The 26,971-nt window shown below is 47.3% G+C and overlaps 1 protein-coding gene across 1 annotated transcript; it reads left to right on the top strand.

Moving 5' to 3' along the window:
* The first annotated feature begins 432 nt into the window (after positions 1 to 432).
* On the top strand, positions 433 to 26,142 carry LOC145339077 (elongation factor 1-alpha 2-like). The gene is given in 8 exon segments (XM_080183509.1): positions 433 to 605; positions 6,650 to 6,829; positions 8,765 to 9,061; positions 18,645 to 18,795; positions 23,681 to 23,937; positions 24,685 to 24,867; positions 24,869 to 24,920; positions 25,799 to 26,142. Coding segments are annotated over 8 exon segments (1,395 nt in total). The 5' UTR covers positions 433 to 461; the 3' UTR covers positions 25,930 to 26,142.
* The last annotated feature ends 829 nt before the right edge of the window (positions 26,143 to 26,971 follow it).

Raw genomic sequence — 26,971 nt, 5'->3', positions numbered from 1 at the left:
AGGAATACAGACAGAGGGTGAGACAGGAATAAACCAGAGAAAAATATACAGAGGGTTAGGGAGCTGAATATAATAAAAAACTCCGCGAATTAACACAGATTATTCAGCAGAACTGAAAATAGCGGGGATTTAATCTAATAATTTGATAATTGTAGGGGAGGGGGGGATATTCCAGAGTGAACAGTGGGCAGAGGGAATCATTCCCATTAGACAGAGACTGGAGTTATATTTAGAACAAGAATCTCACCGCATTGACACCGGCTTCTGGATTTCCAGATTGTGGTTGAATGATATAAATATTCCGTTAGGATTAATTCTGGGCGAGTTTCTCTGTCATTTCTGGGGTTTGTAGATTTGGTGTGAAATTCTTTGACCTTTTAACCTTGTCCCTGTTTGGGGAGATTTTGTTGTTTGATTTTTCTCTGATTATTTGGCAGCTTTCCCCCCCCCCCCCGGCACCAATGGGCAAAGAGAAGATTCACATCAACATTGTGGTGATCGGTCATGTCGATTCCGGCAAATCCACCACCACCGGTCACCTTATCTATAAATGCGGAGGCATCGACAAGAGAACCATCGAGAAATTCGAGAAGGAGGCGGCAGAGGTAACGCGGACTCCAGCCCCCCCCCCCCCCAAACTACCAACACCCCCCCCAAACCTGTATCCCCCCCCCCCCCAAACTACCAACACCCCCCCCCAAACCTGTATCCCCCCCCAAACTACCAACACCCCCCCCCAAACCTGTATCCCCCCCCAAACTACCAACACCCCCCCCAAACCTGTATCCCCACCCCCCCAAACTACCAACACCCCCCCAAACCTGTATCCCCACCCCCCAAACTACCAACACCACCCCCCCAAACCTGTATCCCCACCCCCCCAAACTACCAACACCCCCCCCAAACCTGTATCCCCCCCAAACTACCAACACCCCCCCCCAAACTACCAACACCCCCCCCCAAAACCTGTATCCCCCCCCCAAACTACCAACACCCCCCCAAACCTGTATCCCCACCCCCCCAAACTACCAACACCCCCCCCCCAACCTGTATCCCCACCCCCCCAAACTACCAACACCCCCCCAAACCTGTATCCCCACCCCCCCCAAACCACCCAGCACCCCCTCCCCCTCAAACCAGTACCCCCACTCCCCAAACTACCCAGCACCCCCACCCCAAACCAGTATCCCCACCCCTCCAAACCACACAGCACCCTCAGCCCCCCCCAAACCACCCAGCAGCCCCCAACCCCCATCCACCCACCCAGCAGCCCCCAATTCAATCCCAGCACCTTCCCAATCCATTCAGCAGCCCTCACCCCACCCAGCAGTCCCCCTACCCCCACCCAAACCCAACAGCCCCTCCAACTCAATCCCAGCAGCCTCCCCACCCCAACCAACATCTTCCCCCTCCCAACATCTCCGCATCCAAACCCAGCAGTTCCCAGCTCATTCCCAGGGATTTCCCAGCTCATTCCCAGGGATTTCCCAGCTCATTCCCAGGGATTTCCCAGGGATTTCCCAACTCATTCCCAGCATCTTCCACCTCTCAATGGGGTGGCGATGGCCCAGTGGTATTATCACTGGATTATTAATCCAGAAACTCTGCTAATGTTCTGGGGACCTGGGTTCAAATCCCACCACAGCAGATGGTGGAATTGGAATTTGATTGTCAGAAAAACCCATCTGGGTCAGTAATATCCTTTAGGAAAGGAAATCTATTGTCCTTACCCAGTCTGACCTACATGTGATTCCAGAACCACAGCAATGTGGTTGGCTCTCAACTCCCCTCAGATAGGCTAGGGGTGGGCAGCCAGTGATATCCACATCCAAATGAAAGAAAAAAACCCCAGCGTTTTCCCCAACTTAATCCCAGCAATTTCCCACCGGATACCCAACACAATCCCAGCAGCTTCTGAGCAATTTCCCATCATATTCCCAGCACCTTCCCAACAGATTCCCACCATAATCAGCACAGCCTCCCTGCAGAGTCCCACCTGTATCCCGAAAGTGTTCCTGCTGTAGATCTGTGCAGTTATAGCCTGAGTACAGCCCCAATCCCAACACATTTACAGTGCGATCCTAACCTCGCTGGGAATTCTATCCCAGTCATGGAATTTGAATGTGGAATTTTTTTGAATTATTGAGAAAGCAGTTCCCAGTGGTTTATGATATATTTATATATTTCAGGCCTCCATTTTATGAAGTAGGATTTGATTCCAGACGGAATGCAAACATCCTTTCCTAAAATAAAAGCAAATTACTGCAGATGCTGGAAATCTGAAATAAAAACAGAAAATGCTGGAAAATCTCAGCAGGTCTGGCAGCATCTGTGGAGACAGAAACAGAGTTAATGTTCTGAGTCTGTATGAAACTTCTTTTTTAAAAAGCCAGCAATGTGCCCTACCATTTTGGTGTTTGTCAACTGTTACCAATTCATAGAATCCTACAGTGCAGAAGGACATTTCATCCATCGAGTCTGCACCGATCACAAACCCAGCTAGGTCCTATCCCTTAATCCCAGTATTTTACCCTAGCTAGTCCCCCTGATACTAAGGGGCAATTTAGCATGGCCAGTCCACCTAACGCGCACATCTTTGGACTGTGGGAGGAAACTGGAGGAAACCCATGCAGATACGGGGAGAATGTGCAGACTTCACACAGACAGTGACCCAGGATGGGAATTGAACCCAAGTCCCTGGCGCTATGAGGCAGCAGTGCTGGCCACTGTGCCACTATGCTGCCCTGGGTCCCTGGCACTGAAGTAGCAGTACTACCCACTGTGCTGCCCTGGGTCCCTGGCACTGTGAGGCAGCAATACTACCCACTGTGCCACTGTGCTACCCGAATTGCCCTGAAGTCTTCAGGAATTGAAGATCAATTTTCAGGAGAGAAGCTGGGAGAAAAATCAGAGGGGGATTTTTTCCAATTTCTTCATTTATTCTAAAATGATTGAAGGTGGGAAAATTTGATTGGGTTAGAATTAGAGTTTAAATAATGGGTCACCATGGAAACTAAGGGCAACTACAACTTGCATTTATATAGCATCTTTAACACAGGAATCTGTCCAATCAGAAGCTTTTCTTGTCCTATAATTGGAATTCTGCCCACTCAAGAAACTGGATAGCAACTGGTGGGTTCTCTAACTGATCTGATTGGTCACACGATCTTGGTTGCCATGGAAATGGACAGACCAGACACGGTCTACAAAAGAAATAGCGGAGGCAAGGCTTGCTGATTTGTCTCTAGTTCAGAATCTCCCCTGCATCTTTCCTTTGGTTTATCCCCTCCCTCACTCCCTGATCCCCTTCCACAATCTAGGGTGGCACAGTGGTTAGTGCTGCTGCCTCACAGCGCCAGGGACCTGGGTTCAATTCTGGCCTCGGTCACTGTCTGTGCAGAGTCTGCACATTCTCCCTGTGTCTGCGTGGGTTTCCTCCCACAGTCCAAAGATGTGTGGGTTAGGTTGATTGGCCGAGGTAAATTGACCTTAATGTCAGGGGGATTAGTAAATGTGTGGGGTTATGGGAATAGGGCCTGGGTGGGAGTATGGTTGGTACTGACTCGATGGGCCAAATGGCCTCCTTCTACAATATTGGGATTTTATGTTTTAATCCTGTGACTTGTTCTGTTACTGAAAATTCATCCCAGATACTGGAGTAATGATCCCAGGGGTCTGAGTTTGAATCCTGCTGGCTGGGAATTTTAAATTCAATTATCTAAATTAATAAAGTGCTGTTCTTGGAAACGGTGACCATCAAACAAATGGATTGTTACAAAAGCACAACTAATTTCCGAATGGCCTTTAGGGAAGGAAATCTGCCGTTCTTACTCAGTCTGATCTACACACCGCTCCAGATCCACAACGATGGAGTTGATTTTTAACTGCCCTCTGGTATGGTCTAGGAAGCCACTCACTGGCAATCAGCACCACCTTCAGGGGCAAGTAGGGCTGGGCAGTGAGTACCAGCTGCTGTTTCCATCAGGGAGTGAGGTGGCCAATTCTCCAAGATTGCCCTGGAGTGTCTGGGAATTAAAGATCCTCCTGCGAGCGCCCCAGGAGAAAGTCAAATCAGAGAGACGTCCAAAGAAATGTCTGCACCCTTTAGTGTTTTCTTTGAGTAGATGTACGTTTGTTACTTACTGGAGATGAAGACAAGGTTAGCATGTTCGATTGGCATGGGGTTAGAGGTGTGAGTTCATGTGATAAAATCTCCATGAATAGATCCTGCCAGGGTTAGCAGCCCTCTCTGGGAACTGAGTTTTACAAATTGTTATTTCTCTCCTGCAGCCAACAGCAACAAACTGCATTTCTGTAGCACCTTCAATGTGGGAAATATCCCCGGAATGTGATCAAACAAAAATATAAACTTCAAGTCATAGGAACCATAAATACAGTTCATATTCCCTGTACTTATTTACAAGAAAAATAAAGACTGGGATTCAGAAAGCAGAATCTCAGGTTGCTCTACAGCACAGCAATGTGTCATATAGGGAAAAAAAATCAATTTTCACACCTGAAGCAGCAACTAGAATGATAATCTATCAGAGATATTGGTTAAATATAAATATTGGTTTATAGTTTAATACCTTATTGGAAAGGCAGCACCTTTGGCAGAGCAGCACTCCCTCAGCGTCACATTGAACTGTCAGGCTACACGTGCTTAAATCTCTGGGGTGGGATTGAAGCCAACAACCTTCGAACTCAGAGTGCGACCCACTGACCAATAGCAACTTGAGATTGGGAAGGTTGGGCCAATATGTGATCCTTAGTTGTATATTTTGCCAGGATTGGAAGTTTGGAATTCCAATGACTTTAGACACTAGAATTGGAGATTGTGAAAATTGACTCGGATTCTACATAAGAAGCTAAGAAATAGGAGCAGGAGTAGGCCATCTAGCCCTTCGAGCCTGCCCCGCCATTCAATAAGATCATGGCTGATCTGTCGTGGCTCAGTTCCACTTTCCCGCCCTCTCCCCATAACCCTTAATCCCCTTGTCTATCAGAAACCTATCTACCCGCGTCTTAAATATATTTAGCGAGGCAGCCTCCACCACTTCAACGGGCAGAGAATTCCAGAGATTGACCACCCTTTGAGTGAAGAAGTTCCTCCTCAACTCCGTTCTAAACCGCCCCCCCTTTATCTTGAGGCTGTGCCTCATGAATGCCTGGGGCCATTCAAACTCTGCGCTGGACAAAGAATGCTCAGGATGGGGGCTATCCCTTTGGCGAATCGGATTCTGACAAGCTTTACAGAAGGACCTATTTGTTAGAGAGGAATATTCAAAGTAGGCTAATGGAGTTCATACTAAAAGTTAAAATTTATTTATTAGTCACAAGTAGGCTTACATTAACGCTACAATGAAGTTACTGTGAAAATTCACGAGTCGTCACACTCTGGCACCTGTTCAGGTAATACTGAGGGAGAATTTAGCATGCACCTAACTAGCACATCTTTCTGACTGTGGGAGGAAACCAGACCAAACCCATGCAGACACGGGGAGAATGTGCAGACTCCACACAGACAGTGACCCAAGCTGGGAATTGAACCCAGGTCCCTGGCACTGTGAGGCAGCAATGCTAACCACTGTGCCACTGCTAATGGTTGAGATTAAAGGATTTCAGGTTATTAGCTAACTATATTTAACATACTCGATAGCTAGAGGAATCCTGAGCTTGTTTTAAGAGATTGTGGTTAATTTGTGATCTAACTCTGCCCTTTTCCCATCTTGCCTGATACTCTTGATAAACAAAACTCTATCAGTCACCGATTTAAAGTTAACAATTGATCCAGCATCAATTTCCATTTGTTGAAAAGAGTTCCAAACTTCTGCCACCCCCTGTGTGTGGCAATGTTTCTGAATTTCACCCTGAATTTTTAAGCAGTGGTCCTTAGCCCTAGTCTCTCTCTATTATCCCCTTTCCGTCTCCTTCATATCTTCAACTTTAATTAAATGACCTCTCCACATACGTTTAGCACAGGAAAAGACCATGTGACATTTATGTAGCATTGGAGTGAAACCTCAGACTATGTGGAGGGAGCCAGTTGCATTGAGCGGAGGTGAGGAGACTTGTGAGGGGTTAGGTAGGGAGTGAGTGCTTGTTTCTGCAGTGTGGGAGTGATGGAATCAATCTGAATTTGGTGCAGTGAGGGAATGTCTGGGCAAAATTGGACACAACATTGTGACTTAGATCAAGCAGTCTGTTCAGTAAGACACACAGTCCTAATTTTACTGTCAATTAGTGGCCTCATTCTGCCTCACTCTTCACGTCACTGCCTCCAGTGTGCCTGCCTGGATGGGTGGGTGGTAGAAGCAGATCCAATAGAAACACGCAAAGGGACTTGGGGAAATACCTGAAACTGAAAGAAATGCAGGGCCATGGGGGACTGGGACAGATTGGATAACGTCTTAAAGGAGCCAGCATGGATATAATGGACCGAATGGACTCCTGTGTTTTCTACTTTAACAGTGTCTGGTTGAACTTCAATAAGCTGACATGTTTCTTCTTTCCAACAGGTTGATTTTGAGTTCTGAAAGGTGGTAATTTAGTTCTAGACTCTAATGGATTAATGCTGCCTCCTCAGAGTAGAATCATTTGTCACAGTGTTCAAGTTGATAGCCTTTCTCATCTCTGTCTTCTTGCTTAGATGGGTAAAGGTTCCTTTAAGTATGCCTGGGTCCTTGACAAACTGAAGGCTGAACGAGAGCGAGGAATCACCATTGATATCTCTCTGTGGAAGTTTGAGACTCCAAAATATTACATCACCATCATTGATGCCCCGGGACACAGAGACTTCATTAAAAACATGATCACCGGAACCTCTCAGGTCAGTCAGAGGACAACGTGCGCGGAGATGCTCAAACCTGGCGTGAAAATATTGTATTTCCTCCCGTTTCTCCCAGGAGCATTCAGAACAGAACAGGCCGTTCCAAGGCACTTCACAGGGGCAAAATCAGACCAATTATCGAAAGGAGACTTGAGGAAAAGTGATTAAAAGCTTGGTCAAAGAGGATGATTTTAAGAAGTAGATTAAAAGAGGAAGGAGAGTAGATAATTGAGGGCATGGCCACAAATAGTCGCAGTAAGGAAGTAGGGGATTGCAAGAGGTTAGAGTTGGAGGAATGTGTTGTTTCTGGAGGGTTTTGGGTGTAGTTTTTCTCACCAAAGTGACTATTCTCTGAGTGTAGATGGTGAGTGGAAACAGGCTAGTGGAGGGCGTCACAGACAAGTCCAGTTCTATCGTGTGACAGACACATTCCCGCAGTCTCCCGCTGGCATCATTAAACTGCGGCTAAGAGTGAACTTTGGCTGATTTTTTTCACTTGCTAACCCAGTGATGCTGCATCAAATTATTGATCCTTGGTGGTTGTACGTTGGTGTAGCAACGGTACGTTGGTTATAAGACCATAAGATGTAGGAGCAGAACGAGGCCATTTGGCCCATCACGTCTGCTCTGTTGTTCAATGAGATCATGACTGATGTGATAATCCCCAACTTCACTTTCCTGTCTGATCCTCATTGTGTTGCTGGGCTGGAAATCTAGAGGCCTGGGCTTGTAATCCAGTAGAATTTGAGTTTAAATCCCGTCATGGTAGTTTGAGAAGTCTCAATTAAGTTTAAAAAAGATCAAAATCTAATAAAAATATTCTTTGACAAAAGCTGTCAGGTTGTTGTAGGAACAAACTCCCTCGGTTCACTAACGTCCTTCAGGGAAGCAATGCTGTATTCCTTACCCTTCCGGGGCTTTGTGACTCCAGTCCCATCTCAACATGGGTGACCCTTGAAATGGCTCAGTAATTCCCTCAGTTTTTTGAGAATGAAGGAAAATTCCTTCAGGAAAGATCAGTTCTGGTCACTAATAAATCTAAAATTGAAAATTTAGAGAGTGGTGGGAATGTGGGGGCAGTGGAGCGGTCCGGGTGAATAGTATGGATAGGATCAATAGTTGATCCCAAAACATTGAATGTATTCAAGAGGCGGCTGGATAGAGCACTGCGGGTGAATGGGATCAATGGTTATGGGGAGGAAGCAGGATTAGATATTGGGTTGTACAATCAGCCATGATGGTGATGAATGGCAGAGCAGGCTCGAGGGGCCAAATGGCCTCCTCCTGCTCCTACCTTCTACATTTCTATGATACATTTTAATAGAGAGCTGGATGAGGGAGAAAGGAATGGAAATAAATGTTAATAAGGGTGAGATGAAGAGTTTGAGGAAACAGGCATGGAACCTAAATAACAGCAATGAAGGAGCTACCAGGATCAAACAGCAGAATGTTAAGCAGACATTAGGGAGGTGAGTGATATAGAGAGGCACTGAGTGAGTGAGTGAGTTACAGAGGCACTGAGTGAGTGAGTTAGAGACACAGAGGCACAGAGAGGGAGGTGCCGAGCTTAGGGACCAGGAAACTGAACACATGGCCTAGGCAGATGGATAGGAAACCAGAATTGGAGAGATCTGCGAGGGTTATGGAGCTGGAGGAGATAAAAAAGATTGGGAGGTGTTGAGGCCATGGAGTGATTTGAAAACAAGAATGAGAATTTTAAAATTTGAGGCTTTGGTGGGCTGGGACCCAGTGGGGGTGAGAGAGAGAGAGAGAGTGCAAAGTCAGGGGTTAGTGAGCACAAGGTTCAGGAAGCACATGACTCAAGGGTCTGAGGGGAGGGCGGAGGCCGGTGAGCAGGGAGGGCGGAGGCCGGTGAGCAGGGAGTTGAGGTAGTTTGGAGTGATGGTTATTGACTGTCTCCCTCTCTCTGTCCAGGCTGACTGTGCTGTGCTGATCGTAGCGGCTGGTGTTGGTGAGTTTGAAGCTGGCATCTCCAAGAATGGTCAGACCCGTGAACATGCCCTCCTGGCCTACACCCTGGGTGTGAAACAACTCATCGTGGGCATCAACAAAATGGACTCCACCGAACCCCCTTACAGCGAGAAACGCTACGATGAAATTGTGAAAGAAGTCAGCGCCTACATTAAAAAGATCGGCTACAATCCGGGCACTGTCCCCTTCGTACCAGTGTCTGGTTGGCACGGCGACAACATGCTTGAGGCCTCCCCCAACGTGAGTAAGACCCGCTTGTGGCTACGCAGAGTTCACATTTAGTTTAGAAATTTCTTTGCAAGACCTGAAATTCCTGATTTGAGTCAGGATTTTTCCCCCTAATGTCCTCGTGCCAGGCAGGGGTTCTCTGAACGTTGACTGGTGCTGCTGTATGTTTCTATAACTGTGACCATGTTTCAGTTCTATCGACACTCTCTCGTGCTTATTTATCTGTCTGAGTGTTTGATGGTGGGGTGCCAATGAAAGCAGACTGATGTGGGTTTGGAATGATCTGTGTAAATACTCGGAGTGTGGTAAATAAGGCTGGTGAGCTGCTGGCACAGGCAGTCACAGGGGATTATGATATGATTACAATAACAGATATCTGACTCAACGCAGGGAAGGAATGAACTTTCACAAAGTATTTGAATCTTAAATTGGTTTCATCACATAACGGGGCCATTTGTGTTGTTGGATCCATGCAGACTCTTTGCGAGAGCAGTTTGATTAATCTCTCTCCCTTGGCCTTGCCTGGAGCCAAGCCAATATTTTCTCTTCAGCTGCTTATCCAACTCCTCGTCTCGTTGTTGGTTCTCGTCACTCCCAGCAGCCCCTCCTGTTTGCTGCCCTCATGATTTTGAATACCTCAATCAAATCAGCTCTTAGTCTCTATGGAGAACAGTCCCAACCTTCTCCGATCTAACTGAAACAACTCATCCTGGGAACTATTCTTGTCAAGCCTAAAGCGAGTGTCTGGAATTGGACACAATACTCCATTGAGGCCAAGCCAGTTTGTAACAGTCACCAATAGCTCCCTTACTCATTAACCCTTCTGCTACTATCTATAAAGCTCTGCATTCCACATGCCTTATCAACCACTTTCTCAACCTAACCCTGGAACCTTCCACGAGGCTCCAACAGACCAGAATATAATTGGGTATATAGGAACAGAAGGAGGCCATTCAGCCCCTTGACCCTGTTCCAGTTTTTAGTGAGGTCATGGCTGATCTGCCCCCCATTCCACATACCTACCTTTGCCCCACAATAGGTCTCAAACTCACAATACATCAGTAGCCATTTGTGGGAGAAGATTCGAAACTCCTGCCACCTTGTGTGTGTCGAAATGTTTCCTAATTTCACTTCAGTTTAAATTTTAAACCCCTCAGTCTGAAACTCTCCACCAGAGGAAAGAGTTTCTCTCTATCTCACCCCATCTATTCCCCTTAGTATCTCGAAACTTGCAATTAAATGACCTTCTAACATTTTTAAATTCCAGGAAATACATCTGTAAATTGTGCAGTTGCTCTTTATAGTTCAAACCTCAGAATCATCGAACCCTATAGTGCTGAAAGAGACCCTTTGGCCCATCGAGTCTGCACCAAACACAATCCCACCCAGGCCCTACCCCTACATATTATACCCACTAATCCCTCTAACCTACACATCCCTGGACACTAAGGGGATTAGCCTGGCCAATCAACCTAACCCACACATCTTTGGACTGTGGGAGGAAACCGGAGTACCCGGAGGAAACCCACACAGACATGGGGAGAATGTGTGCAAACGCCACACAGACAGTGACCTGAGCCGGGAATCGAACCCAGGACCCTGGAGCTGTGAAACAGCAGTGCTAACCACTGTGCGACCATGCTGCCCAATCTATTTAACATTTTGATAAATCTATGTGTGCTCCCTCCAAGGCTGGTATATTGTTCTGGTGCCCAGAACAGCTCACAGTAACTCCAAATCTAACTCGGGCTTTGTCTATCTGTAGGATAAGATCTCTGCCTTGAATCCTAGCCCTCCAGACATAAAGGGCAGCATTTGATTCATCAGGTTCTTTTCTGTATCTGAGCCACACCCCACCAAGTGTTCTTGGACTATCACATTTCTGTTTTCCACCATCTAGAAAGTTCCCTGTTCTGGCATTTCTAGACCCAAAGTGCATGGCTTCACTTTTGCATAAATTGAAATTTATTTGCCACAGTTTTGCTCATTCCTTGAACCTATCAGCATCTCTGTGCAATGTCCTCTATCCTTCCCTCAATAAATTGGCAGCTCCATTCGATTGTGATGTGATATTTAGCTTACCACCCACTCTAATTGCATCAGTTTCAGATTTGGCGATATAGATTTCTACCCCATCAGTTTGTTCATTAATGGGTACAGTGAATAGCTGAGGTTCCAGTGAAGATCCGTGTGGAACCAGTCCTGCCGACTGGACTGCCTGCTCATTATCCCTACTCCCCGATTCACCCCGCCAATTCCCTCACCAGATCAATCATTTTCATTCAATTCCATCAATTACAGTTTTTCTTTTAACGTGTGCTGTGATTACCAAGCCTGGAACTGGCTTCCACAGTGACTCTGAGCTCTCCGCTGAATATTGTTGGGGGGGCAGTCAGTCTTCAATGATGTGAATTATTGACTGGGACGGACCATAGCTGCAGTCCGGCAAGGCCCGATTTACTGCCCAAAGGCCGTTGCCTTTGAGGAGTGTCCAGTGTTGGCGCGGTGGGGTGAAGCCGGGTGGACGGGCTGTGGGATCTGTGTTGAGGAAGTGGTTTTTAATGGTGGGGTGTTGGTTCCATTCCTGCTGCCATGGGGTCAGCACTGGTATTCCTTGGCACGTGGTCTCAGTAAGCAGGCTGGTGTGATGGGAGGCGGGTGGTAGCAGGGTCAGTAAGGTCCTCGTCTATCGACAGGTTTGAGTTGACCTTTTCCGGGAACTTTCTTGTTGCAATCTCCCTCCTTTATGTGAGGGGGTGGGATGTTGCTGAGGGGAATTGAGGTAGGTTGGAGGGGATGCGGGATTATACACATTGCTGTGTTGAGCTGTGAAAGGTATTGAATAGAATGGAAAAGGGTGCAGGAAAAATCCAATGTGTGAAGATGCAGGCAATCTTCAGCCTGTGGGAAAGGGTGAAGGTTTGAGTGTAGAATTAGTGGACAACGGGAGGCCTTCAGAGAAGAGATATTGGAGAACAGGGTCAATGGGTATCCAAAGCTGGAGCTCTCTGGAATACTAAAGACAGAAAGATTGCGATCAAACAGGAAACACAGCCTGTTATTAATATCCTTTCAACATTCAGTGGAAAACCAAGTTAAATACAGATAGTGCAGGCAATACAGAAACAGGGGTAAAAGGATGGTGATAGGTTGACAGGCAATGTAAACATGTGCAGTAACTCACTTTAATGGCAATACAAACTAAATCGCACAGTTTTAACGGGGGCCCAGGAGCAGAGAGAACTGTGGGTGTTTGTGTACAAGCTGAAGGTGACAGGAGTAATTTGAGAATTATTTTAAAAGATGCGTTTGGGATCCCTGGAGTCTCTCAGGGTAGTGACCTAGATCCAGCCGTCCTTCATCAATGACTGTTCCTTCCCTGATAATGTCGGAGTGGGAATGCTCAGATATTGAAGCAGTTCATGTCCAAATGCAGCAAGACCCGGACAGTATCCAGGCTTGGGCTGACAAGTAGCAAGTCACATTCGTGCCATTACAAGTGCCAGGCAATGACCATCTCCAACAAGAGAGAATCTACCCATCTCGCCATGACATACCATGGCATTACCATTCCCCCCATCAACATCATGGGGGTTACTGTTATTGACCAGAAACTGAGCTGGATTAGCCATATTGTAGACTTAATAGAATATTCAAAATCTTGAAGTATTTTTAGAGTGAATATAAGGAGAAACTGTTTCCAAAAGCAGAAAGGTTGGTAATCTTGGTGGGATCACACCTGGAACAGTTTTGTTCTCCATCTTTAAGGAAAGATGCACAAACCTGAGAGACACGACATCAAAGGTTGGTTCTTGGGAAAAGGGAGCGTCCAATGATGAGAGGCTGAGTAAATTGGGTTTAATTTCTCCGGAATTTAGAAGGAGAGGCAATTTCTTTGAAACCTCGAAGATTCTGAAGGGATCTGATAGGACAGAGATTGAGATAGTTTCAAATAGGAGGTAAAAGACAGTGCAGGGATCATGGATATGTATTCTAATTGTCAGGATGTGATTCAGGATGTTCCCACGGGATAGACACTGGGACCACGGCTTTTCACTGCATTAATAAATGACAGATGAATGAAGGGGGAACCGAATATCAAACGTGCTGACAGCACTGTGCTAGGTGGCACATTAAATTGTGCAGCGTGAGTGCAGAACATTGCAAAGGGGCATTGACTGTTTAAATAGGCAAGACTTTGAGAATTGCAGTATAATGTAGGAAAGTGAGATATTGTCCCCTCTCCACCCAAGAAAGATGGATCAGGATATTTTCTAAATGATGAAGAGCTCAGAATTATGGATTGAAGAGTCCAAACACAGGAATGAGTGAAAACGAGGGGGTGGATTCAAAACTAACACAAAAGGATAATGTAATGTCCTTTATCTTGAGGGGTCTGGATACAAAGGGTGAAAAGCAATAGAGGAGATCTTGTCAAACCCTATTTAGAATGATTATATCTGGTTTTGGGTGTCATATCCATGACTTGTCAATGTTAAGGACATTTAAATGGTCATTGGATAAATATATGGATGATATTGGGATAGTGTAGGTTAGGTGGGCTTTAGATTGGCACAACACTGAGGGCTGAAGGGTCTGTACTGTGCTGTTCTATGTTCTATACCTTGTGTGGGGATCCACCTGAATGTTCCTGAGGGTGTATTGCCTGAAATGTTGGAGACTGGGGAGAATGGGAAGGTAGGTGTTTAAAATATTAACAAGGATTTGATTGGGTCGATAGAGGGAATTTGTTTCCTGTGGTGGGAGAATCAGGGTGAGGGGACAGAGTTAGAGCCGGGATGTACTAGGCTGATGCTAGGAAAGCAATTCTTTACAAACAGGGTGGTGGCAAACTAGAACCCCCTCACCCACCCCCCCCCCCCCCCCCCCCCAGAAAAACTGTTGGATAGTTGGCATCAGTTGGGGCTTTCAGGATTGGGATTGTTTGATCCGTGTGGGATAAAGGATATGGAGCAAAGGTGGATGATTGTAGTTGGCGAACTATTCTGCCATGAGCTGAATGAATGACAGAGCAGCCTCAAGGGGCTGAATGGCCTCCTGCTGTTCCTAACACAGAGTGGCATTGGAAAGCATGTTTTCACTCACTGAGGGTGAAGGAGGTGACCTAGCCGTGTATTTTTACACCATGTAGAGGGTACGTCACAGGCGCTGGCTGTATGTAAACCTCAGCCAAGTGCCCATAGATGGAGCGAAGTGTGATTGTCTTTATTTTTATCACCAAGAGGAATCTCACAATCAGCTGTCAATCAGCTGGTGATACCTGAAACCAGCTCTCCGCCCAGCACCCTGTATCTGTTCTCAGACACTGGTGGGGGTGTAGGGGTGGATTATGGAGCAACGCCAGGGCATTACTCAGCCTTTATGGTCCACTCCTCCAGCTCACTGTCTGAAATCGACGCCTGCTGTCAGGTGCTGGTTATAAAAAGACGATAGGTCAGGCCAACCAGAGAGAACATTCCAGAATCTCGGCTCCTGGGCTAATCTGTCACCCGATCAGTTTCTTTTCTGTGAAAATGTCAGCCGATGCTCTTCCAAAGGAAGAACTACGTCTCTGTAGCGCCTTTCACAGCCTTAACCCACCTCCATAGCCAGTGAAGAAGTTTTGGAGCGTGGTCACTGTTGCGATGAGGGAAACGCAGTGGCCAACTTCTGCACAGCAAGATCCCACAAATGGTGATGAAATAATGACAATCTGGTTTGGCAGTGTAGGCCGAGGAATAAATATTTGCCAAAACACCGGGGAAATCTCTCCTGTTTTTCTTCGCTGCAGTGCTGTGGGATTTTTTTAACGTCTGCCTGAGAAAGCGAGAGAGACAGAGACAGAGAGAGAGAGAGAGAGCAGATGAGGCCTCTGTTAATGCCTCATCTGAATGTTGGCACCTTTCACCGTGCAGCACTCTCTTAGTATGGCACTGGGAGTGCCAGCCATCGGTATGGGGCGTCTAAGCCGTGACCTTCTGCCTCAGAGCAATGCTCATTGACAATGTGAAGGATTTTGAGAGAGTGAGGCTGATAGAGCGGCAACGGTAGCACAGTGGGTTAGCACTGCTACTTCACAGCATCAGGGACCTGGGTTCGATTCCCGGCTCGGGTCACTGTCTGTGTGGAGTTTGCACATTCTCCCCATGTCTGCGTGGGTTTCCTCCCACAGTCTAAAGATGTGTGGGTCAGGTTGATTGGCCATGCTAAAATTACCCCTTAGTGTCCAGGGATGTGTAGGTTAGAGGGATTAGTGGGTATAATATGTAAGGATATGGGGGTAGGGCCCGGGTGGGATTGTGTTCAGTGCAGACTCAATGGGCTGAATGGCCTCTTTCTGCACTGTAGGAGTCAGTGAAAGATAGGTAAAGTCACACATTTAAGATAATTGACAAAAAAAGAGTGGGGTGAGGAAGCTTTTTCAATGCTGTGATCTGTTACGAACTGAGTAGCTCCCTCTGTTGTGTTATATTATTGCCTGGAACAGACAGGGCAGAGTCGTACTGGTCCTGTACAAATGGTGCTGGTGTTAGTAGCGGGGCCCCCTCCCCATTCCGAGGGTTTTTTTGGGAGATCATCGTTCCCACTGTCTGGACCCAGAGTTGGAGCAGAGAGAGGAAGTTCTAAATCTGAAGGCTGCAGCCATCTTTGAAAGCTGTCAGGATGTCTTTGAGAATGGAGAGGAAAGGCCCGTTTTCAATTCCAGAGGCTGGGACTGAGCTGGAAAATGTTGATTTGGAATGTAGTGTTCCTGACACTGAATCACCCGGGCTATAATTAGCTGTGTAAATGACCCTCTTACACTGTGCAATGGGAGTGAAGGAGAGTTTAATTAATTAGAATGCAGTGTCATCCTCCAGCTCAGAGCTGACGGTCAGTTGCTAGGGGATTATTGGCTGTTGTCAAGTGTCTGCCGTTCACTCAGTGCCAGGACTGCTCTGTGAGAGAGAGAGAGAGAGAGAGAGAGGCCATTTTACCTCCACTCGATAAGCAGCCTGTTCAAAATGGTGGCTCATACCTTTCAATACCATTGAGTCATCCATCTCCCTCACGCTGCCAAACTCAACGGGAAATGAGAGATGGGATGGTGTGATATCAGCCTGTCAATAAGATATTCCAGTGCTGAAAGAAAGGTGCAAAAAGCATCCTGTGGCTCATCCCCGAGTGAGATGGTGGAACTAATTTGCTCCGATTTCAGATGGTTAATGTAACCACCCATCCATTTTTAAACTAACTTGGCTTTTAGTAAGGTTGTCCAGAATTTTCAGCACAAACTAGAGTCCAGCTTAAAGGGAAGTTGTATTGTCTCTGTGTTTCCCAGTGATCACAGAATTCCTGCAGTACAGAAGGAGGCCATTCGGCCCATCGAGTCTGCACCAATCACAATCCCAACCAGGCCTCAACTCCATGTATTTACCCTGGCTAATCCACCTGACACCAAGGGGCAATTTTAGCATAGCCAATTCACCTAACCCACACATCTTTGGACTGTGGGGTGGCACGGTGGCTAGCACTGCTGCTTCACAGCTCCAGGGACCTGGGTTCGATTCCCGGCTTGAGTCACTGTCTGTGTGGAGTTTGCACATTCTCCCCATATCTGCGTGGGTTTCCTCCGGGTGCGCTGGTTTCCTCCCACAGTCCAAAGATGTGCGGGTTAGGTTAATGGGCCATGCTAAAATTACCCCTTTGTGTCCTGGGATGTGTAGGTTAGAGGGATTAGCGGGTAAATATGCAGGGATATGGGGGTAGGGCCTGGGTGGGATTGAAGGTGGTGCAGACTCGATGAGCCAAATGGCCTCTTCCTGCACTGTAGGATTTCTATGATTTTATGAAACTGGAGAACCCGGAGGAAACCCACACAGACACGGGGAGAACACGCAGACTCTGCACAGGACAGTGACCTGAGGCTGGGAATTGAACCAGGGTCCCTGGTGCTGTGAGGCAGCAGTGCTAACCGCTGTGCCACTGTGCCAGCCGTGATGTGTCGAAACCTCCCTCAATTTGGTCTTCATTCATTCCCATCTGTAGCAAATTAAACATCAGAAATTGGAGTCTCATCCTGATAGGAGATGATGGCAGGATCCAGGGGCGGGAAGCTCCCCACAGTGTGATTCCTAAACTGCTTGCTCCTTTGGTGTTGTCCTCAGAGCACAGGCAGGACTACAGCTCACTGCTCATATCTGAAAGGTGGCATGGTCTGACAGTGTAGCATTCCCTTGGTACTGCAGTGGTCAGTCTGGGCGATACACTGAAGGTCTCGAGAGCGAGGCTGAACCCAGAAACTAAGATTAATTGGGAGGTGAGTTACTCATGGGAGGATTTCCAGCCTCTGACCTGCTCTTGGAGCAGCAGTATATATCTGGCTGGTCGGTTTCTGGTCAATGGTAACTCCCAGGATGTTGATAGTGTGGCATTCAGAGGCGTTAATGCCATTGATTATCAAGGGGCAATGGTTAGATTCTCTCTTGTGGGAGATGGCCAGGTGTGAATGTTTCCTGCCCGAGCCTGGATATTGTCCAGGTTTTGCTGCGTTTGGACAGGAACTGCTTCAGGATCTGAGGAATCGTGAATGGTGCTGAACATTGTGTCATCATCAGTGAACATTCCCACATTCCCTAATGCTGGAACACAAATCTCACAACACCAGGTTAAAGTCAACAGATGTATTTCGCACTCACCTGATGGAGGGGCTCCGAAAGCTCGTGATTCCAGATAAACCTGTTGGACTTTAACCTGGTGTGTGAGACTTCTTACTGTGCCCACCCCAGTCTAACTCCATATCCTGGTCATATGGTGGAGGGAAGGCCATTGATGAAGCAGCTGAAGATGTTTGGGCCTCAGACACTCCCCTGAGGAAGTCCTGCAGAGATGTCCTGGAGCTAAGCTGATTGACCTCCAACCACCACAACCACCTTCCTTTGTACCAAATGTGACTCCAGCCAGCGGAGAGCTTTTCCCCCCCCGATTCCCATTGATTCCAGTTTTGCCAGGGCTCCTTGATGCCACACTCAGTAAAATGCAGCCTTGATGTCAGGGGAAGTCTCTGTCACCTCACCTGCTCTTAGCCAAGTTGTGTTTGGGAGGTGACACTGGGAAGGCATGAACGGGCTCATTTCCTCTGCTTAGTCTCAAGGATGTGAGCACTTGGCTGTCTGCCTGGCCTCAGACCCTGCAATCAACAGCCCATTGAAATAACCAGTTTGTATCTGGTGTACTCTGCTGTAGCAGCAAGAGCAGACATTTAAAACATGCTCAAAGCAGTGGGAAGTGAGGGGAGGGTATATACGTCCGGTAAATACCTGCTGGGAAGACACAATGTGTGACTGTCGGATAAAATGCAAATAGCCTTGGTTGGGTGATTCACTTTATGAATGGACACTCATTATCTGTGCTGATGTGTGTGGAATGGCCAATTGAGTGCAGTGAAGGAGTGGAGCTTCGGGAGAACAGGTGGACAGAGACTCAGACGATGGATGTCAGAAGTTATTTAGAAGGTGTAGCGAGGGATGGAACATAATCAAAACAGATTGCGGTAAAAATGCATCAAATGTTGCTGCCATTCCTTTGTCCTGACCCTGGTTCTATTTGCCAACAGATGCCATGGTTCAAAGGTTGGAAGGTCGAACGGAAAGAGGGCAATGCCAATGGGGTGACACTGCTGGAAGCTCTGGATACTATCCTCCCCCCCACTCGCCCCATCACCAAACCTCTGCGCCTGCCTCTTCAGGATGTTTACAAGATTGGAGGTAAGGGACAACAACATGAAGAACAGGGGCTCTTGGGATAGGAGATCTGGGGCCAGATTTTTGCAGAGTTGGGAATAGTGATTGGGATTAAGAAATGAGACAGAAAGCCAGGAACTACAGGTCAGTTAACCTAACTCTATCAAAGTGAAATTACTAGAATCCATTATTAAGGAGGTAATGGGAGGATACTTAGAAAATCATAATGGGATCCGGCAGAATCCATGGGTTTGTTAAAAGGAAATTGTGTTAACTAATTTACTAGAGTTTTTGAGGAAGTAACACACAAGGTGGACAAAGGGGAACCTGTTGATGTGATGTAGTTGGATTTCCAAAAAGCATTCGATAAGGTATTACATCAAAGGTAACTACACAGGATAAGATTACATGGTGCTGTGGTAACATTATTAGCATGCACAAAGGATTGATTAGCCAACAGGAAGCAAAGAGTAGGGATAAATGGGTCTTTTTTGGGCTGGCAAGTGTGTCACGATGGGAATGGGAGGAGTATGTAGTTTAGCTCACCTACTACACCACAGATTACACTTAGTTTGAGATGTTTAATTCGCTCATCAAAATGGTCAATTATTTGTCGCCACTATGGTTAGACCCAGAATAAAAGAGACCGTAACCAGGCTCCTGCCAATAAACTTAGAATAATTGATTTATTTTAAAACAAAATGTCTTTGGTTTGAGATCTGGTACAATTCTACTCTAGAAATATAACCATTAGTACTTCTAAAAATACCCTGACCGCAGTCACGCAGGGATCAGTACTGGGTCCTCTGCTATTTGTGATTTTTATCAATGACTTGGAAAAGGGGGCTGAAGGGTGGGTTAGTCAATTTGCTGATGACACCAAGATTGGTGGAGTAGTGGATGAGGTGGAGGGCTCTTGTAGGCTGCAAAGAGACATTGATAGGATGCAGAGCTGGGCCGAAAAGTGGCAGATGGAGTTTAACCCTGATAAGTGTGAGGTGATTCATTTTGGTAGGACAAATTTCAATGCAGATTACAGGATCAACGACAGAGTTCTGAGGAATTCGGAGGAAAAAGAGAGATTTTGGGGTTCATATCCACAGATCTCTGAAGCTTGCCACTCAAGTGGATAGAGCCGTGAAGAAGGCTTATAGTGTGTTAGCGTTTATTAACAGGGGGGTTTGAGTTTAAGAGCTGAGGGGTTATGTTGCAACTATACCGGACCTTGGTGAGACCACATTTGGAATATTGTGTTCAGTTCTGGTCACCTCACTATAAGGAGGATGTGGAAGCATTGGAGAGAGTGCAGAGGAGATTTACCAGGATGCTGCCTGGTTTGGAGGGTAGGTCTTATGAGGAAAGGTTGAGGGAGCTGGGACTTTTCTCTTTAGAGCGGAGGAGGATGAGGGGTGACTTAATAGAGGTTTATAAGATGATGAGGGGGATTGATAGAATGGACGTGCGGACACTATTTCCTCGGGTGGATGTAGCTGTTACTAGGGGGCATAACTATAAGGTTCATGGTGGGAGATATAGGAGGGATGTCTGAGGTAGATTCTTTACTCGGAGAGTGGTTGGGGTGTGGAATACACCGTTATTTGTCATTTATATTAATGATTTGGATGAGAATATAGGAGGCATGGTTAGTAAGTTTGCAGATGACATTAAGATTAGAGGCGTAGTGAAGAAAGTTATCTCCAATTGCAATGGGATCTTGATCAATTGGGCCAGTGGGCTGACGAATGGCAGATGGAGTTTAATTTAGACAAATGCAAGGTGATGCATTTTGGTAGATTGAACCAGGGCAGGATTTACTCAGTTAATGGTAAGGTGTTGGGGAGAGTTACAGAACAGAGAGATCTCAGGGTACAGGTTCATAGCTCCTTGAAAGCGGAGTCACAGGTGGACAGAGTGGTGAAGAAGGCATTCGGCATGCTTGGTTTCATTGGTCAGAACATTGAATACAGGAGTTGGGACGTCTTGTTGAAGTTGTACAAGACATTGGTAAGGCCACACTTGGAATGCTGTGTACAGTTCTGGTCACCCTATTATAGAAAGGATATTATTAAACTAGAAAGAGTGCAGAAAAGATTTACTAGGATGCTACTGGGACTTGATGGATTGAGGCCGAAGGGCCTGTTTCCCATGCTGTTTTGTTCTTTGTACTTTCTTTGGGTTATAAGGAGAGGCTGGATAGAACGGGATTTTTTTCTCTGGAGCGTAGGAGGCTGAGGGGTGATCTTATAGAGGTCTATAAAATAATGAGGGACATAGATCAGCTAGATAGTCAATATCTTTTCCCAAAGGTAGGGGAGTCTAAAACTAGAGGGCATAGGTTTAAGGTGAGAGGGGAGAGATACAAAAGTGTCCAGAGGGGCAATTTTTTCACACAGAGGGTGGTGAGTGTCTGGAACGAGCTGCCAGAGGTATAGTAGAGGCGGGTACAATTTTGTCTTTTAAAAAGCATTTAGATAGTTACATGGGTAGGATGGGTATAGAGGGATGTGGGCCAAATACAGGCAATTGGGATTATCTTAGGGATTTAAAAAAAAGGGCAGCATGGTCAAGTTGGGCTGAAGGGCCTGTTTCCATTCTGTAAACCTCGATGACTCTATAAGACAATCCCTCCATACTGGGGATTATCCCAGTGAACCTTCTCTGAGCTGTCTCCAATGAAATAATATCTTTCCTTAACTAAGGGACCAAAACTGCTCTCAGTGCTGCAGATGGGGTCTCTCCAGTACCTTGTACAGCTGCAGCAAGATTTCCCTGTTCTTACACTCCAACCCCCTTGAAATAAGGGTCAGCATTTCCTTTACCTTTCCTGATTACCTGCGTGCTGACTTTCTGTGTTTCATGCACAAGTGCCTCCAAGTATTTTCCTCCTGTGTTTCCAAAAGGTCAAATATCTCTGGATATTAAATTCCCAGTTTTGATCTCCTTGTAAACATGTGTCTGTAACGGCTGTGAGATCATATCCATTTACCTCGTTGCGTTGTCAGTTCAGCTGTCTCATTCTGAATGCTTTGTGTATTAAGATACAAAGCCTTTGGGCTTGTCTTTCTGTCATTTATAATTACCTGAACTTTTCTCTGTACTGTGGCCCTGTTCGCCTTTGATTCCCCTGTCTACTGTTTTTCACATTTTACTGTTCTCTCTCTTTTATTACTGTCCTTGTTTCTCGTTCCCGTGTCACCCTGCTTAGATTTCTATCTCTCTGCCATTCTAATTTAAACCCTCACCAACCACACAAACAAATACTCGCCCCCAGGACATCAATCCCGGCCCTGCCCAGGGAGATAAGGTTTCAAGAAGAGACAGAGTCCGTAAAGGGATATGGATAGGCTACACGAGTCAGCAACGTTTAACAGGTGCAGTACAATGTGGAAAAATATTAACTTGTCCAGTAGAAAAATGGCACACTATTCAAATGGAAAGAAATTGCAGAACACAAAGGGCAGAATGGCCTCCCTCCTGCTCAGCTGCAGCTTTCAGTAAAAAAAAACCCTCTGCTGGACTGCTTCAATTGTCAGGCCATCTGGTGTAGGTCATTCTGAAAAACGTGCTGGTTAGGTTGCATTGACCCCACAGGCGCTGGACTGTGGTGACTAGGGCAATTTCACAGTAACTTCATTAATGTAAGCCTTACTTGTGATTAATAAATAAACTTCAAACTTTAAAGGTCAGGAAAAAAAAAAACCTGTTCTTGCAGTTTCAATACTGTCCTTTGATCACATTTTCCCACGGACTATTTTATGCCTTTGAATGCTTGACCAAGTTTCAGCAAGAACTGTAATAATCTTGTGGAGGGGTGGGGAGTTTTTTTTGGGGGAGGGGAGGAGCAGAGGGACGGATGGCAGAGGGCTTTGCGTTCATAGTTTGCCTGATAGCTTAGATAAACCATTAAAGGATTAGCTGTCTTTGATGTTAACTAACCACAAAAACATTTTGAAAATGCTAAAACATCTCAGCATGTCTGACAGCATTTGTGGAGAGAGAATAGAGCCAACGTTTCCAGTCTGGATGACCCCTTTGTCAGAGCTAAATAGATGTTTGTTTCATAAAAGGTGAAGTACATTTGATTTTAAAGCTTTGAATGTGTTTTATGAAAGGAATTTTTTTCACTGACAAGCATGTAGGATTGAGAGCTGTAGTAGATTGTTAGACACTATCTTTTACATCTCCACGTGGCTCCTAAGGTCTGCCTGTAGTGCATACTGGGTGAGTGGCTCTGGATATGGCATGGAGAGTATGAGTATGCACGGGGGGGGGGGGGGGGAGGGTGGGTGTCAGATATTGGATCCATGGGCTAAGGAGAGGAGGGATGAGCTCGGTCACTTTGTTCTGAATCATGATTGGTTGATTCTTACTGAAAGGGATTCCATGGCTGAATGTCAGGCATGGGGTGGGCAAGCAATGAGTTTTGACCATGATGGCCCCCATAGTAGAATAGCCAGCCATTCCATTGGCCCATGTGTTTAGGAATGAATGGCCATGGATTGTGGTGCTATAGAAATGCATGTCTATGAGAGAGAAACCTAAGCCCACAACACTGGGCACCCCAATTGCAAAGCTGTCCCCCACTCATCACGGGACCCCTCCTAATGTGGGCCCTCGCCCAATGTGGAGCCCTGCACTGAGCTTCCAAAAACACTGAATTTGCTCAGTGCTCATCCTAATCCCATCCACAGTTATCCCGAACCCTATTCCCAACGGCATCCCGAACCCTATTCCCAACGGCATCCCGAACCCTATTCCCAACGGCATCCCGAACCCTATTCCCAACGGCATCCCGAACTCTATTCCCAACCAGAACCCGCACCTGAATCTCCAGCTGCCTCCTTCCCTGCAGTAACGTTGTTTGGAAGTGTGCGGTGATGTTATTGGGCATTTGTGATTTTGTTGCCAGGAATCGGTACAGTTCCTGTGGGCCGGGTGGAGACGGGGGTGCTGAAACCTGGCATGGTGGTGACCTTTGCCCCGGTCAACATCACCACGGAGGTGAAATCGGTGGAGATGCACCACGAGGCCTTGTCTGAGGCCCTGCCTGGTGACAATGTCGGCTTCAACGTGAAGAACGTGTCGGTCAAGGACGTTCGCCGTGGCAACGTGTGTGGAGACAGCAAGAATGATCCACCCACAGAGGCCTGCACCTTCACCGCCCAGGTGGGTCATGTCTGAGGGGAGTAAAATGGAGACATTGCATGGGGAAGTTGGACAAACATCCGAGGGAGAAAGGAAAATAGGAGGACAAACAGGGAATGCTGGAAAATCTCAGCAGGTCTGACAGCATCTGTGGGGAGAGAACAGAGCCAACGTTTCCAGTCAGAGCTCTGACTAAGAGTCATCCAGACTGGAAACGTTGGCTCTACTCTCTCCCCACAGATGCTGTCAGACCTGCTGAGATTTTCCAGCACTTTCTGATTTTGTTTCAGATTCCAGCAGCTGCAGTATTTTGTTTTTGTATTAGGGGTGGCGCGGCGACACGGTGATTAGCACTGCTGCTTCACAATTCCCTCAGTTCCGGCCTCGGGTCACCGTGTGGAGTTTGTACATTCTCCCTGTGTCTGCGTGGGTTTTCTCCGGTTTCCTCCCACAGTCCAAAGTTGTGCGGGTCAGGTGGACTGGCCGTGCTAAATTTCCCTGTCGTGTCAAGGGGATTAGCAGGGTAAATACGTGGAGTTATGGGAATAAGGCTGGGTGGGATTGTGGTCAGTGCAGGCTCGATGGGCTGAATGGCCTCCTGTACTATTGATTCTGTATCTATTCTCTGTTTATGAAGGAATAGAAGGAGATTTTGATAGGCTGGGAGGAGGTTTGTGGGGAGCAGAATGGGCTCTTTCTGTGCTGAGCATGTTGTATATCTGAGCAGTGAGTGGTGAGGTAGTGATATCGGTGTGTGTGTCCCCCCAGGTGATTATTCTGAACCATCCCGGGCAGATCAGTGCTGGTTACTCCCCTGTTATTGACTGCCACACTGCCCACATCGCCTGCAAGTTTGCAGAGCTGAAGGAAAAGATCGACCGTCGCTCAGGCAAGAAGCTGGAAGACAATCCCAAAACCTTAAAGTCTGGTGATGCTGCCATCGTGGAGATGTCCTCCAGGGAAACCCATGTGTGTGGAGAGCTTTTCCAAGTATCCCCCTCTGGGTGAGTATCAGTGTGCGGCTATAGAGAGACCCGGATTCCCAGCCAATGATGTACTTCTAAAACATGAACAAAGTCAATGTGTAGGAAGGATGGCAACCAATTTGTGCACAGCAAGCTCCCACAAACAGCAATCGGAAAATAACCCAGTAAGCAGGCGGAACATAACACTGAGGGAACTCCCTGTGGGGGTGGCAGGATCCTCTACACTGACCTGAAAAGATAGAAGGGGGACCTCAGACTGACATCTCCGCCAACAGAATGCACCTCCCACAGTGCGGGGCTCCCTCGGCACCGGACCCTCTGACAGTGCGGCACTCCCTCAGCGCTGACCCTCTGACGGTGCGGCACTCCCTCAGCGCTGACCCTCTGACGGTGCGGCACTCCCTCAGCGCTGACCCTCTGACGGTGCGGCACTCCCTCAGCGCTGACCCTCTGACGGTGCGGCACTCCCTCAGCGCTGACCCTCTGACGGTGCGGCGCTCCCTCAGCGCTGACCCTCTGACGGTGCGGCGCTCCCTCAGCGCTGACCCTCTGACGGTGCGGCGCTCCCTCAGCGCTGACCCTCTGACAGTGCGGCGCTCCCTCAGCACTGACCCTCTGACAGTGCGGCGCTCCCTCAGCACTGACCCTCTGACAGTGTGGAGCTCCCTCAGCACTGACCCTCTGACAGTGCGGCACTCCCTCAGTTCTGCTTTGGGACTGTCTGGGTTATGCTCTCACCTGGAGCAGTTGTTGAACTCAGCACCTTTCTGTGTAAGGGGTGAGAGGGTTCCTCACTGAGCTTCTGTGGGTGTATCTGAGATTGATGCCTCCCACTGACCCCCCCCCACCTTCTCATCCTCCCTGGTATTAACCTGCCTCTCTGTCTGGATTTCCAGGACGTTTTGCTGTCCGTGACATGCGGCAGACTGTTGCTGTGGGGGTCATTAAGAATGTGGAGAAGAAAGCTGTCACTGCCGGGAAGATCACCAAGTCTGCACAAAAGGCCCAGAAAGCTCAGGGCAAATGAATGGGACGCCCCAAGGCCAGGAAGGCGATCCCACTCAAACTCCACCCTGCTCCGAAAGGGCACTCCTGTACGTCTGCTAGTCAAAGCTCATTGGTCAACGACTGGATGTTAACTATTAAAGTCCAATGGAAATTTTTTAAGAGGAAAAGCATGTCCCGGTTATTGTGAGGAACCCCGATTAGTTTTATCAATAAACAAAGCAGCCACACAAAACCCACAGCCTCCTGTGTGCTTTCTTGAGATTAGCTACACTTGTGTAACATGACATCGAGGATCACTTTCTTGTTACTCAGAATCCAGAGAGGTTAAAGGCTGTCCGTGCAGCAGGAGAAATTTGAAATCGGTTTTTAGAAAGAAAGAATCGTAGAAATGAAAATCTGGGCTGGGATTTTCCGGCCACACTCGGCACAAGATCGGAAAAACCCCGCCTGAGGTCAACGGATCTTTGCATGGCCTAACCCACACCGCCCCCCCCCCCCCCCCCCCCAAACGATTCCTGTGGTGGGACAGGAATGTTCCACCCCTGGTCACAGTGCCAGTGGGCACTGAACGGCAGAACTGTACAATGGGGGTGGGTGGGTGAAGATGGAACTTCCTCCCACAGGGAGCGATGGAGGGAGACACAGGGGAGGGGAGCCAGATAAACTCATGAGGGAAAGGAGTGGAAGGATCTGCTGATGGGGTGAGATGAATAGGGGTTGGGAGGATTCAGGTTCGCTGGCCTGCGTCTGTCACTAACTGAATGTTGGCTCCACAAAAGGGTGTTTTTCTCACAATCCAAAGCTCCAACGATTAGTTGGATTTAGTAAAAGGATCTCAGTAAAAATAATGTCCCCCCCCCATATAGCAATCAGCCTTTTAAAATTTATTCCTGGGTTGTGTAGGCATTGCTGGCGGGGCCAGCATTTGTTGCTGAGGGTATGGAGTCACGTGTAGGCCAGACCGGGTAAGGATGGCAGATTTCCTTCCCTAAAGGACATTAGTGACCCAGATGGGTTTTTTCACAATGGTTTCATGGTCATCAGTAGAATTTAGTCAATTC

The sequence above is a fragment of the Carcharhinus amblyrhynchos genome, unplaced genomic scaffold (genome assembly GCF_965287045.1).
Source record: "Carcharhinus amblyrhynchos unplaced genomic scaffold, sCarAmb.v2.hapA chromosome_316, whole genome shotgun sequence".
Lineage (NCBI taxonomy): Eukaryota > Metazoa > Chordata > Chondrichthyes > Carcharhiniformes > Carcharhinidae > Carcharhinus > Carcharhinus amblyrhynchos.
Note: the sequence above shows the minus strand (reverse complement) of the source record. Positions and strands in the feature narration are given on the sequence as shown.